The sequence below is a fragment of the Sphaerodactylus townsendi genome, linkage group LG11, assembly GCF_021028975.2.
Source record: "Sphaerodactylus townsendi isolate TG3544 linkage group LG11, MPM_Stown_v2.3, whole genome shotgun sequence".
In the NCBI taxonomy this organism is placed as follows: Eukaryota; Metazoa; Chordata; class Lepidosauria; order Squamata; family Sphaerodactylidae; genus Sphaerodactylus; species Sphaerodactylus townsendi.
In genome coordinates this window covers 38,377,219-38,389,715 of record NC_059435.1, presented here as the reverse complement: position 1 = coordinate 38,389,715, position 12,497 = coordinate 38,377,219, and the positions used below count along the sequence as shown (strand labels likewise).

General features: G+C 39.0%; 1 protein-coding gene across 3 annotated transcripts in view; it reads right to left on the bottom strand.

Moving 5' to 3' along the window:
• Positions 1-12,497, bottom strand: part of RFTN1 (raftlin, lipid raft linker 1) — a 136,056-nt gene that overhangs the window by 110,021 nt on the left and 13,538 nt on the right. For 2 of the 3 annotated variants that reach the window (XM_048511522.1, XM_048511523.1), the window contains exon 2: positions 9,687-9,839. In XM_048511522.1, coding sequence (XP_048367479.1) covers positions 9,687-9,831 — 145 coding nt within the window. In that variant the 5' untranslated portion in view covers positions 9,832-9,839. The remainder of the gene's footprint in view (positions 1-9,686; positions 9,840-12,497) is intronic. The other variant, XM_048511525.1, reaches the window with a different exon arrangement.

Genomic DNA, 12,497 nt, shown 5'->3' with positions numbered 1-12,497 from the left:
CAAATGATCAAATGGCTAAAATTAAAACATATTCTGCAAGATTATTTTCCATTGTTCTTCACCACATGTTCGCTGAGTAAAATACTTCGTGATTGTCTGACTTTCTGTTATCAAGCTGCAGTTCCTGTCAATGTTGTTGTCTCAAATTCAGTGAGAACTGAGGAAAGGAGTGGGTGGAGAAGTAAGAATTTAGTTCCAGACAACCTCAAGAAGCATTTACTCTCTCTGCTACACATTTGCTCATCACTCAGAAGTTTAACCTTTTATACTTTTCAAAAACTCCCACCCTAATCTTTATTCCAGCTTCTCTTTTCAGGATTACATGAAATAAAAAGTCTAATACACAGTCAAACTTAAATACAATCAGAACAGGATAAGAACTGATGCCATTACAATAGAGTAGTCATTTGTGAATTGCTGCAGCACCCGCCTGAGCTGCCTGCCACCACCGAACCCCACCCCCGACCTCCGTTCAGACCGGCTTTTGTCCTCCCAAGGCTCTGCTGGCCTGCACAAAGGCCAGGGGTGGAGCTTGGCAAAATGCGGTTCCCCAAGCCACGCCCACAGGCGCAGGTGTGAGTGTGAGTATAGGGGGGCCCAGAGAAGGGGTTGTCTCCGGGCACCATTTCCCCTGGTAAACCTCTGCAAATAAATGTTGAACATCAGCAGCACTTTAGCAAGGCCTCATCCCTTCCTGGTACTATTTGCATCTTCTAATACCAGTATAATATGACCCATACATGTTGTCATAATGATGTAATTAATTTATCACTAGGTCGTTTTGTCCTCATCACCAAGATGTGTTAGAGCAAAATTTGGGGAGCCATATCTTAGAGGAAATCCAATTTTCTATCCATGATTTTTAAAAAGAAGCTGGTATCTGAGTACAATCAACTTATATATGTTTTCTAGACAATGCTTGCTGAAACAGTTACTTTTTCTACAAGATCATCCCATTAAACTGAATACTTCTTATAAAAATTACCTTAAAAGGAAAAAGTTGACATTCCATCTTTTTGAATCTGCATTTCATTCAGTCTGGCAGTACTGTGGAATGTGAAGGGCAGTGCATGCTTTAAATTTATTAGTTTGATCAAATAAACCTGTTTACTTCATTGCCAGTGTTATTTACTGGAAACAGAAATATTTGCAAGCCAAAAACTGAAATATGCAAATATACAAGAGTGAAGGGAACAATAAGTTAAGAAAGTAGAACTAAAACAAAATGAAATGGAGGAACAGTTTCAGTTATGCCAGGTTCCCCTTGCCACTGGCCAGAGGTGGTGTGTAGGGTTGCCAGATCCAGATTAGGAAACTGCTGGAGGTTTTGGAAACAGAACCTGTGGAGGAGCCTGGATTACAATCTCATGGAGTCCACCTAAGGTTGTCAGGTCTAGGTTAGGAAATAATTGGAGATTTTGGGGAGAGGCTCAAAATGCATGAAATCCACTCTCCAGAGCAGCCATTTTCTCCAGGTGTCTGGAGACAAGTCTGGAGATGAGCTGTAATTCTGGGGCATTGGCAGGTCCCATCTGGTGGCTGGCACTCCTCTTTTCAGCCCAAGGTAATAACTATAGGAAGGCTGCAATTGTAAACACATCCACCTGGGACTACGCCTTACTGAATAAAATATAAAGTACACATATACTGCAAAACCATCTATTAAAAAATCTATACAAAAGGAAATATTCAAATTGCAAATAACTTAATAGGTTGAGGATATTTTCCTACAAAATGGCATGTTTTACAAAGCATTCAGGTGCATTTAAATCAGTCTCCATTTCTCAGTGCAGTCTTTAATATTTTGTTCCTAATGATGTTGGCTCTATTCTTCCTAAACGGTCTTCTGGGACATGCATTTATGCTGAAAGGTAAACCTGTTTTGAAGATGACCAGAAGAAGAAAATAAGATTCAAGTTTTTGTCCATGAACAAACGTAATAATCTTATTGGGACTATTTGGAATACAGTATACAATGCTATAACCCTGGACTCTGCCAGGATTAATTTCAGTACAAACTGACATGCACCCTCAGCAATTATACTGTACAAATAAAGATTTATACCCACTTTTTCCTGCCCTATCAGAACTTATTTCTTTTCTACCCTTTCCTCAGCCTCTCAGTTAATATTTTGAAATCTTCTTGTCACACTTGGAATCGAAATATACATCACAAATAAACAAATAATTGTTAATGGAGACTTAACCAAACCATGTGAGATACAAAAGGCAACAAAATAAGGATGTCCACTCCCTCCTCTTTTGTTTATACTTGGGAAGTATTAAATACTTCAGAGTATTAAATTAAAGTATTAAATACTTCAAAGTATTATTACTACAAAGTATTAACTACTTTGGGAAGCATTAAATAGAGAGATAAAATGTGATGAGAGGACTGAACGGATTAAAATTTAAATTTACGAACTAAGAGTATTTGCTGATGATTTGGAAGTGACACTGGAAAATCCTGTAAGAGCACCTGAGCCTTTAATGTTTAAACTGAGAGAGTTTGACGCCTTAGTGGGGTTTTAAATTAATGAACAGGAAACAAAGCTCTTAACTAAAAATATTAGTAAACAGGATGAACTGGGTCAGGCATCGTGGAGCCACTCAAGGCCCGCCCGCCTGGGTAAGTTGCTCCACCACTGGCCCATTTGCCTCTTGCACCAGCAGAATGAGCACTCATGCAGCTCCAGAAGGGGAGTCATACCCTCCCCCTGGATTGGGCTGCCCAGTTAGATACAAAACTGTATGGTTTTGAAAATACCAAGACTGAAATTGAAATGGAATGATATACAAATGATGAACGTGTTATTTGTAAAATGTACAAACTATTGTTGAGGTATGAAATGAGAACAAGTGAAAGAGTGTACGACAAAATGGGCCACTAATTTTGAGTATAATATACAAATAGAACAATGGGAGAATATGTGGTCAACGGAGCTTAAATTTACACTGAGTTCTAATCTAAAAAAGAACTTTTATAAAATGATGTAATGTTGATATACGACATCAAGTAAATTAGTGAAGGTGTACAAAAACATCTCTAACAAGAATTGGAAATATGAACACCAAGAAGGGTCATTTTACCATTTATGATGGACCTGTGAAAAAATTGGAAGCCAATACATTCAACCATTCAAAAGACTTTGAAAATGAATATACAATTGAAACCAGAAGCTTTCTTGTTGGTACTTATGAACAAATCTGTGGAGAAAATACATGGAACTTTGTTTTTATACATATCAGCTGCAAGAATACTTTATGCACCAAGATGCAAAACTTCATATATACCTGTAATAGAAGAACAGTGAGTGAAGGTTTTGGAGTTGGCGGAGCTAGCCAAACTCACTCTGTTATCTAAAGAAAGAGGTTTAGTAAAATTTTGGGGCAATTGGATTGATTACTTGAGTAAAACAGAAAAAAAGTAAAATGATATTAGTGGTGTTGAAGACTTAACAGAGAAAAGCATTTTAATTATTGGTAGTGGCTATTAAGTTGGAATTTTAAGTAAGCGGTTAAAGAGCAAATGCTATTAATTTCTACTGTTCACACTTGATGTAGATGAAATTGGGACTCCTTATATTAAGTATATTTGTTTATAGTTTTTGATCCTTTTCTTTGCTTTTTGTGGGCATTTTAAATACTAATAAAATATGAATACTGAATAGAAATCGTGTCACCCTTTAATTAGAAAACCAAACTCCTTATTACACTTAAAATAGATTTAGCATTATGAACCGAAAATAGATTTAAAGTCTTTGAAATTTTATATGTCAAAGTTCTGGGCTCCAAAACTATGTGTCTAATAAGAGAAGGGAAGGAGATCTGCATTGCATGAGGGCATGACATTACCCTTGTGCCAGTGCAGTAGACATATCCAAGCAAAATTGTTTATCATATCAACTTGATCTCTCAGAATTGTTTTCATGAATTACCGCAGAACGCTTTGTAAAGTCATCATCATATACAGCTTGCTGTCCATCCAAAGAGTAAGGGAAGTATTGAGTGTACACATTTTCAGAAGTGCAATTGTTTCTCTTTGCATAGGTAATATAAACTAGAATTCAATTACTATTGCAGTTAAATTCATTAGGCCAGGAGGCAGCACAAGAACCAACTAAACTACAGTCTATTGACTCACAGTCTCATTATAATTTTCCCTGGCAGCTCAGTAACTGACAGCCATTAAAGGGTCAAGTTGTATTTTTTTTCCTTCATGAAAATAATTTATTTGCATTTGGTGGCTTACATTAAATCTTAGATAAAAGACAAGATTTCCCATCTCCTCTCAGTAGGGAAGCTGTCACCATTCAGTGTAAAAGATTTTAGCCATCTGCCTATCAAACAACAGTTGTGCGAGTGTTCAAATAAATTCCCACCATTACAAGTTAGTCTATTAAAATGCATGTGTTCAGCACGTAGTCCGTGTTCTGATTGTCAGTTGAACTGAATGTATGCTAAAACAATTTAGTTTAAGAACTTAAAATGGGTTATTTGGAAATTCCTCCAACAAAATTCAATGTTCTAGTGTTAATGTTTTAAGGCCCTAAATGGTTTGGGGTCTACAGGTCTGCCTCTCCCAACCCCTCTTCCCCCAAGAAAATTATGTTCTGAAAATACTAACTTACTAGTGGTCCCTGGCCCCCCAAACATCTGGCTATTCTTGACCTGGAGGAACACTCTCTCAAATGAGATCTGAAGCACTTGCTTCAGTTCCACAAGGCCTGTATGGGGCTTTCCCCACTGACAGAGTTGAACTGGTTTCTACCTAGGTTCGCCTCAGTGAATCCCCACTGCCACCAAGCTCAACATTGTTTTGTCTCAGCCCCGAACTGCGACATCCTTGTGCGCGGTTATGACTACGCACCTGCGGAACAAGGTTGATACAGCACTTCAAAGTGGGAAACATGCGAAAGCGACACCTCATCCATTCCAACCAGTCACGAGCGGCTTTTGTGGCGAGCAGAAGCGAGGAGAGAAGTCATGAGGGCAGAAAGTGCATGTAACTGCTCAAACTGTAAGAAGCGGCTCCCGTTTCCGCCATAACACAAGCCAATGCTTGTTGAGGCGAAACAGGCACCAAGATGATCCATAGCTTCGGTTCAGGGGCCCAACTCAGTTGCTGTGAAGGGACAGCCTGGAATCGCCCTCCACTGAAGGGAACCGAGTCGACCTTAGCTCCCTTCTGTGGTGGGGAAAGCCTCTAAGACAGAGCTGTTCCTCCAGGCCTTTAGTGGATGGCAGCAACAGGTTCCAACTTAACTGGCCTCCTTTTCTTTTTCTTTCTTTCTTTCCCTTCCTTTCTTTGGGATGCTGTTTATGCTTTTTATTTTTTGTTCATTCCTTATTAATTGACTTCCACTTATTGGTTAGGGCACCGATATAGTAATATGTTATGGTTGATTTTATTATCATAAGATATAATTGTGTGATCCGCCCTGAGCCTGTTGACAGGGAAGAATGGACTATAAATCAAATAAATAAATAAGGTGGATGCTTGTACTTGGACAGACAGACTGTTGGGACTGAAATCTAACCCTAGATAAACTGCTGAACGCAGGCGAAGGCAAAGAAGTTTACACTAAGATTTACGCAACAGCCTTGTTTATTTTGCTTAACAAAGCTAATCCCAGTTTATGTGAAAGATCCTGGTTTGTTTGCTTCTTGCCTCTTCTTCACTGCCCAACAAAATGTTTCCCTTACGCCACTGACCTTATGGCCAATTTGGCCACAATTCATACAAACTGTGATTAACAAACCAGCTAAACCAAGCTAAAACCCTGATTTGTTGTACTATCTGTAAGCAAACAACATTAAATCAATCAGATATTTTGCTAGTCAGTTTTGATGGTGTCCTTCACACACACACACACACACACACACACACACACACACACACACTCACACACACACACACACACGCACGCGCGCACACACACACACACACAGAGTTTGCAGCACTCACAGGAACTAACAAAATTTAAAAATATTTAAATAACTGCACAAAATCATCCATGGCTCTGTCGGTCATTTAACTCAAAGGCCTTCTCAAATGTCTTCAACTTTCTCCTAAAGGCCTATGAAGCTGGTGCAACAGCCTCACCCTTTTGGACAGAGTCCATAACCTAGGGAAAACAGAAGGAAAGTCCATAACCTAGGGAAGTCCATAACCTAGGGAAAGCAGAAGGAAAGGCTGTCTCAAAAGTCTATATGGCTGGTTTCCCGGTTGACAAATGTAACATCTTGAGGACGTTATAAAAAGTGTTTTGGGGGAGGAACTCTGTACAGTTTTCTCCCCAAGACGCCTTCAGGTCAAGTTTTTTCTCCCAACCTGTTTTTTTCAAAAATTGCAAAACTAGTATCAGTTTTCCACAGTACAGGTTGAAGATGTTTTCCTTTGCTTGTGCAGAATAAGTTCCATTTCATTTTTCTTGCCTTCCTCCTATGTACTGCGCCAGTTCTTACTTTCATTTTTGCAGCAGATCACAATTTCACTGTAAAAAGTACATGAATAAAATTTGTTTTTCCTGGTAGTCCCATGAAAGTGTTTTTTTCCCTTTTCCTTTTGTTTTGAGGTGATGACATAAGAATTACAGCTGCTCTGACCTGTCCTCCGTGGAAGGCTGATCTACCCGCGATTGAAAGTAATAGGTAAGACCACCTGCCCCTTTTGCGAGACAAGGTTCAACATTTGCGACCTCATTGCTTCTTAATCCGGAGTAGGCAACCCGAGCCCCTCCAAGTGGCTCGCGATCACTCATATCGTAATAGATCATAGTTATGAAGATACCTTCTTCAAAAAAGAAAAAAAGAAAAAACGACACGTATACAGGATTACCAGGCAAAACGAACTTTATTCATGTACTTTTACAGTGAAATCGAGTGCAGATGAACTGCTAGCAGAGGAAACCTCCATGGAAAACCTTTAGCAAATGGAGGCAGGAACAGAGAATCTCTGCAGCAGCACAAAATGGTGGGTGCAGCAAAATGAAACTGACAAGCTTCAGTCATCTAATGGAAGGGGGGAGAAGTAGGAAGAACACCCACTTTCCCTGGCAATGCTTCTTTGTCCGCACTGTGCAGACCCAAAAAAAAAAAAAAGCCAAAAAAGGTTTTTTGAAAACATCTGCTGTGCAGAAAGGGTCTATCAATATGCAAAGGCAGATAGAATATGCCTTTCTGTCTCTCGACATATTGTAAATACACATTTGCTGTAACTGCAATGTATGGGGTTTTCCTGGTTGACATTAGATCCTGTGGATCCAATTTCACCCGATTTCCTCTCCTCAGGGCTGCTTCAAACAAACTGTTTTTTGCCCACACATGTCCTACAGCTCCACACATCATTTTTCCAAGAGTCAAACAAAAGAGGAACATGGAAAAATCTGTGTGAAATTCTGCAGTTTTACCACAGAGTTTCTGGGGATTCCTAGAGGCATGACAAAACTTCTGGGTTTTACTCACAAATGACAATGTTGCTTGACAGTGCCTCCTGGACTCCTGTCGGCTGTCAGGCCACACCTGGCAACCCCTGAAGGAAGTTTACTGAGAGAATTGTTTAATCCACACTATTAAATGTTGCCTTTTTTGTGAAAGATGCCTTGGTCATATTTTGCTCACTGCGCAATTTAAATACAAAGCCACACTGACTTTTTAAAGACACAGACTCCCCAACAACAGCCAGCCCCTATCGGGAAAAAAATTAATGAAAGTTAACACTAAAATGCATCATGAAGTTGGGGTTTCTTTACACAAATTAAAGCCAGATAAGTCATAAATCTCAGTGCTGCAGATGTAAAGCAAAAATTTTCCACATGACTATACTTTCAAAACCAAAGAACACGACCACCTCATTTGCTAACAAGTTATTTTTAACACTGTGTTTAAAAATAAATAAAAAGAAATGGCCCAGGAAATGGTGCAGCACATTTAAATTACTCAAAACAGCACCAGACAAAAATGAACGACGTAGCTGGAAATAACAGCACACAGTAAAACAATGGGTTATAGCGCAAAGTGAAAAATGATCATGTACATCAAATGTCTAATATTTTACTATGCATTTCTTAATAGCTCACATTATGATCTCACAAATATAACATAAACATTCAACAGAGCACATTAGTCTTGTGAACTGAAGACTTCCTACTTACTTAATATGAATGCCCCAACCTACGAGTAACGGAAAAGGCTGTTCACAATAAAAGCAAGTATCCACACAAAGCCAAACAACATCATAGTTAGCATATTGCCTGCCCACATAAAATGCCCTTGCGCTACCTCAGAAAAATGTCTTCCACAACAGGCCTTGAGAAGAACTGGGCTCTGTATATAGTGATCTCTAACACATACTGTGTGCATGCTTATCAAAGGCAGGGAGGTCTTTTTCCCAAGGTTACTTCTTGCTGTGATGATATTTGAGAAAGAGGCAGGACATACACAAACAGGAAGAGAGAAGTATGAGGTTTATAGCTTGGTGTTACATCACCATAGTAAATATTGAGCACTGAATCCTAAACAATTATTAGTACATACATTACTCTGGAGAGCAAGCATAGTTAAGGTGTTAGACTAGGACCTGGGAACCCAGATTCAAATCCCCATGGAAGTTGCTGGATGATCTTGGGCCAGTCACACACACTCAGCCCTTGGTAGTATTTGGATGGGATATCCCCAAGGAATATAAGGGTCGTGAGCGGGGTGAAGCACCCATGGGGACATGTGAGGGGCGTGTAGCTACCACAGGGCATGGGGGTGCCATTTTGCCCCGGGCGCCATTTCCCCCACTATGCCTATGGTCATGACGCAAAAGCAGGCAATAGAAAACCACTTCTGAAAGTATCTTCCCTTGAAAATCCATGGTTGCCATGTCAGCTTTGACTTGATAGCAAAATAAATAAATAAAAGTCTTTATCTATATTTAAAAATTGTTGTGAGCCACCCTGAGCCAGCAAGTAGAAGGGTGACATATAAAACCTATTATTATTGTTAATAATAATAAAAATAGCAACAACAATCAAAGGGCTACAGTTACTACTCTGTTAAGTCTGGGTCAAAAATCTTCATCTCCTCTCTCTCTCTGACACATATGATTATTATTTATTTTATTTGAAGCCCACTTTTCTCCTAATGGAAACTCCTTTTGCCCACTTTATGTTAAAAAAAACCCTGTAAGGTAGGTTAGGGTGAAAGTATTTCATTGGCCCAAGGTCACCCAGCAAATTTCAGTGACAGAGTGAGGATTCAAACCTGTGTCTCCCATATCCTAGTCCAGCAGTCTAGCCACTACACAACACTGACTGTCAATAGATGTGTGATATTTCACACCATTTTATTACAATTTTCTCAGTTTTGTTTCAGCTTTCTGAAATTCTAATCCTATTACATTGTTTACTGGATGTTTCATTCTATTTACTGCATCAGGTTACACTGTATAATCTTCCATGAGTCTCAGTGAGAAAGGTAGACAAGTAACATAAAAAAAAATAAAATACTTAAATACATGCAGCTGTAAAATGCTGAATTGTTCCGAAATAAGCATCACAGGGCAGAACTGAGCAGTTTTAGTCAGTTGTGTTACTTTTTAAGATCTTAAATTGCTGTGGTTGCTTACTATTCTTATCAATATGAAATACAACAAATGCTAGCTTTTAATAACATCCTAAAATAGAAAACAGCCTTACCATTACTTAAAGTTGTAAATTCCAGGAAATGATATTCATAGAAAATATCTATTTTGGTTTCCACTTGGGGCCTCTTCAGAGTTGAATAGATGTTACCAGGACGTTTTTCATCTTGTTTTTCCAACTTGTTGAGTCCGCAACCCATCGCAGCACCTGATTAAAAAAGGGGTATGGAGAAAATAAGTTAGACTGAAATGTCTTGCTGGGTTCAAATCGCAATTTCTTCACTAAAAGTTATTAAATTTCTCATAGGTCTTTTCCAACTGCGTGATTAAATGTCTCAGAATGACTGAAAGCTCAATTATTGCTCAATAAGCTATATTTTTATCCCACAAGTCAAACATATTTTCAGGTAAGAGTGAATTGCAATTAAGTGTAATAGTTAACAGTTCTCAGTTTTCAAATGTGCACTTTAATGCCCAACAATATAGACCTTAAGAGATTTTTTTATACCACTGTTCCAAACACAGTGTACAATAGCCGTTTTTAAAAGGGGGTGGGGGAGGGAACACATCTGTAGCTTTCTGGACACATGACATGGAAATTTACAAACCACAGTTTTGAAAGGCAAGGTCCTCACATGCCCTTCTGATAGGTTATAACAATGATTCAGCGACACATTAGTACATAGAAGGTTAAAATTAGCCAGGGTTGCCTTTGAAACCATGACTTGAAGGTTATAGGGCCGTGGTGGCGGCGAACCTTTGGCACTCCAGATGTTATGGACTACAATTCCCATCAGCCCCTGCCAATTGGCCATGCTGGCGATGAAACAACAATCCACTGATCTTAATCCTAGCGACAAAAGGTCACTCCTACCATGTTATAGGGAATAATTCTGTTTAATTTGATCCACATTCGTGCCAATCCTGGCATAACACCAAACCGCTTTTAAAATGAATTATGGAACTGATGAATCTGCATGGAAAAGAGGCAGGAGCAGAACATTCGAGAACCTACAACTTTGCCCAAAAGATTGAGTTGCTTTATTTTATCTGCAAAACACATATCTAGGAGGAAATGTTAGGGTCATCAGGGTAAGCAACAAGAAAACAGCCATATTTAGATCTGGATAAAACTAGTGACAAAAATCTGTGAACACCCAAAATATGCTAAGTTGTAGTAAGCTTATTGTCTTGGCCCTAGGCCTTCACAATGTCCTCAAACACAAATATAGTAATACTAAAACCAACACAAAAAACACCCCATATATACCAATATAGTCAGAAAAAACTTAATTAGCACTGATATCCCTGTCAAATAATAAAACATATCATCATTACACCTTATATAGCCTAATTCTTCTTGCGGCTACTCGGTTGGAAAAATATGGATCTCCATCAGACAATAGATATATCAATTTCCCAGTGTTGTCAATATCCCCTACAATTGGGAGAAGTGCTAAGTATTTTCATCATGAATATGTACAAATATTGCACAATATACCACTAAAAATTTTAAATCTTATGCATTTCAAGAACATAAGAAAGAGCCTGCTGGATCAGACCAAAATCTATCTAGTCCAGCACTCTGCTACTCGCAGTGGCCCACCAAATGCCTTGCGAGCTCACATGGAGGATGTGAAAGCAATGGCCTGCTGCTGCTGCTGCTCCCGTGCACCTGGTCTGCTAAGGCATTTGCAATCTGAGATCAAGGAGGATCAAGATTGGTAGCCATAGATCGACTTCCCCTCCATAAATCTGTCCAAACCCTTTTTAAAGTTATCCAGGTTAGTGGCCATCACCACCTTCTGTGGCAGCATATTCCAAACACCAATCACGCATAGGTGAAGAAATGTTTCCTTTTATTAGTCCTAATTCTCCCCCCCTCCCCCAGCATTTTCAATGTATGCCCCCTGGTTCTAGTATTGTGAGAAAGAGAGAAAAAATTATCTCTGTCAACATTTTCTATCCCATGCATAATTTTATCGACTTCAATCATATCCCCCCCCTCAGAACTTACATATCACAAAATTTGTTACATATCACAGAATTTGTCACAGAATTATCCATTTCATTAGATAAATCTATGTGAGGAGAAGCTCCAAAACATCACTAGGGTATGTGTGTATTCTTTGCAAACAAGGATGTTAGAGCAGCACAGAGCCTCCTTTCTCTGCCAAAAACAATGTCTAAACAAGTAACAGAAACTTAAAACAGGCAGCACAAAAGAAAGAACCAGAATTATGGCAGATCCTCCAACATATTTTTCTTGAAAAAGTAACATAAGAGATTGGCTTCTGACAGGGAAAGAAGAACATGCACTTATTAAACCAATGGTCATGTATTAAATGGATGCTGTTCCTTTATAAACTACCCGCATTAATTTGTTATATTTGCACAGACAAAACAGAAAAAATCACTAGATTCCATTTACTTGTTTACTTTTTAAAAAGTAAATTGCAAACTATTTCTGCTATAATAAGCCGGAGATACTCACTCAGTGACTCATGAGCCATCTGTGGCTCTTTTGAGCACTTCCCCACCCCATTGAAGAAACTGCCCCATGTTTCATGAAAGTGTCCAAGGCCCTTGCATGATCGTGGAGCTTGTGATTGGCAGGTGGTTTCCATCTTGAAACAGCTGTTCCCAGATGAATGGCTAGGAGACGGATGTGTGTGCGTATCTGGTTGATAGTAATTGCAAATGTGGCTCTGGAATGAGTATCAGTCACTAGGCTAGGCCTAATAATCCAATTCAAGCTACATGTAAAAATTGAGATGTACACATTAAATATGGAGTGACTGAGGTTACATGCTAGAAACAACATTTGAAAACAGCAAATACTGCAGCGGATTAATACCACTCTCAC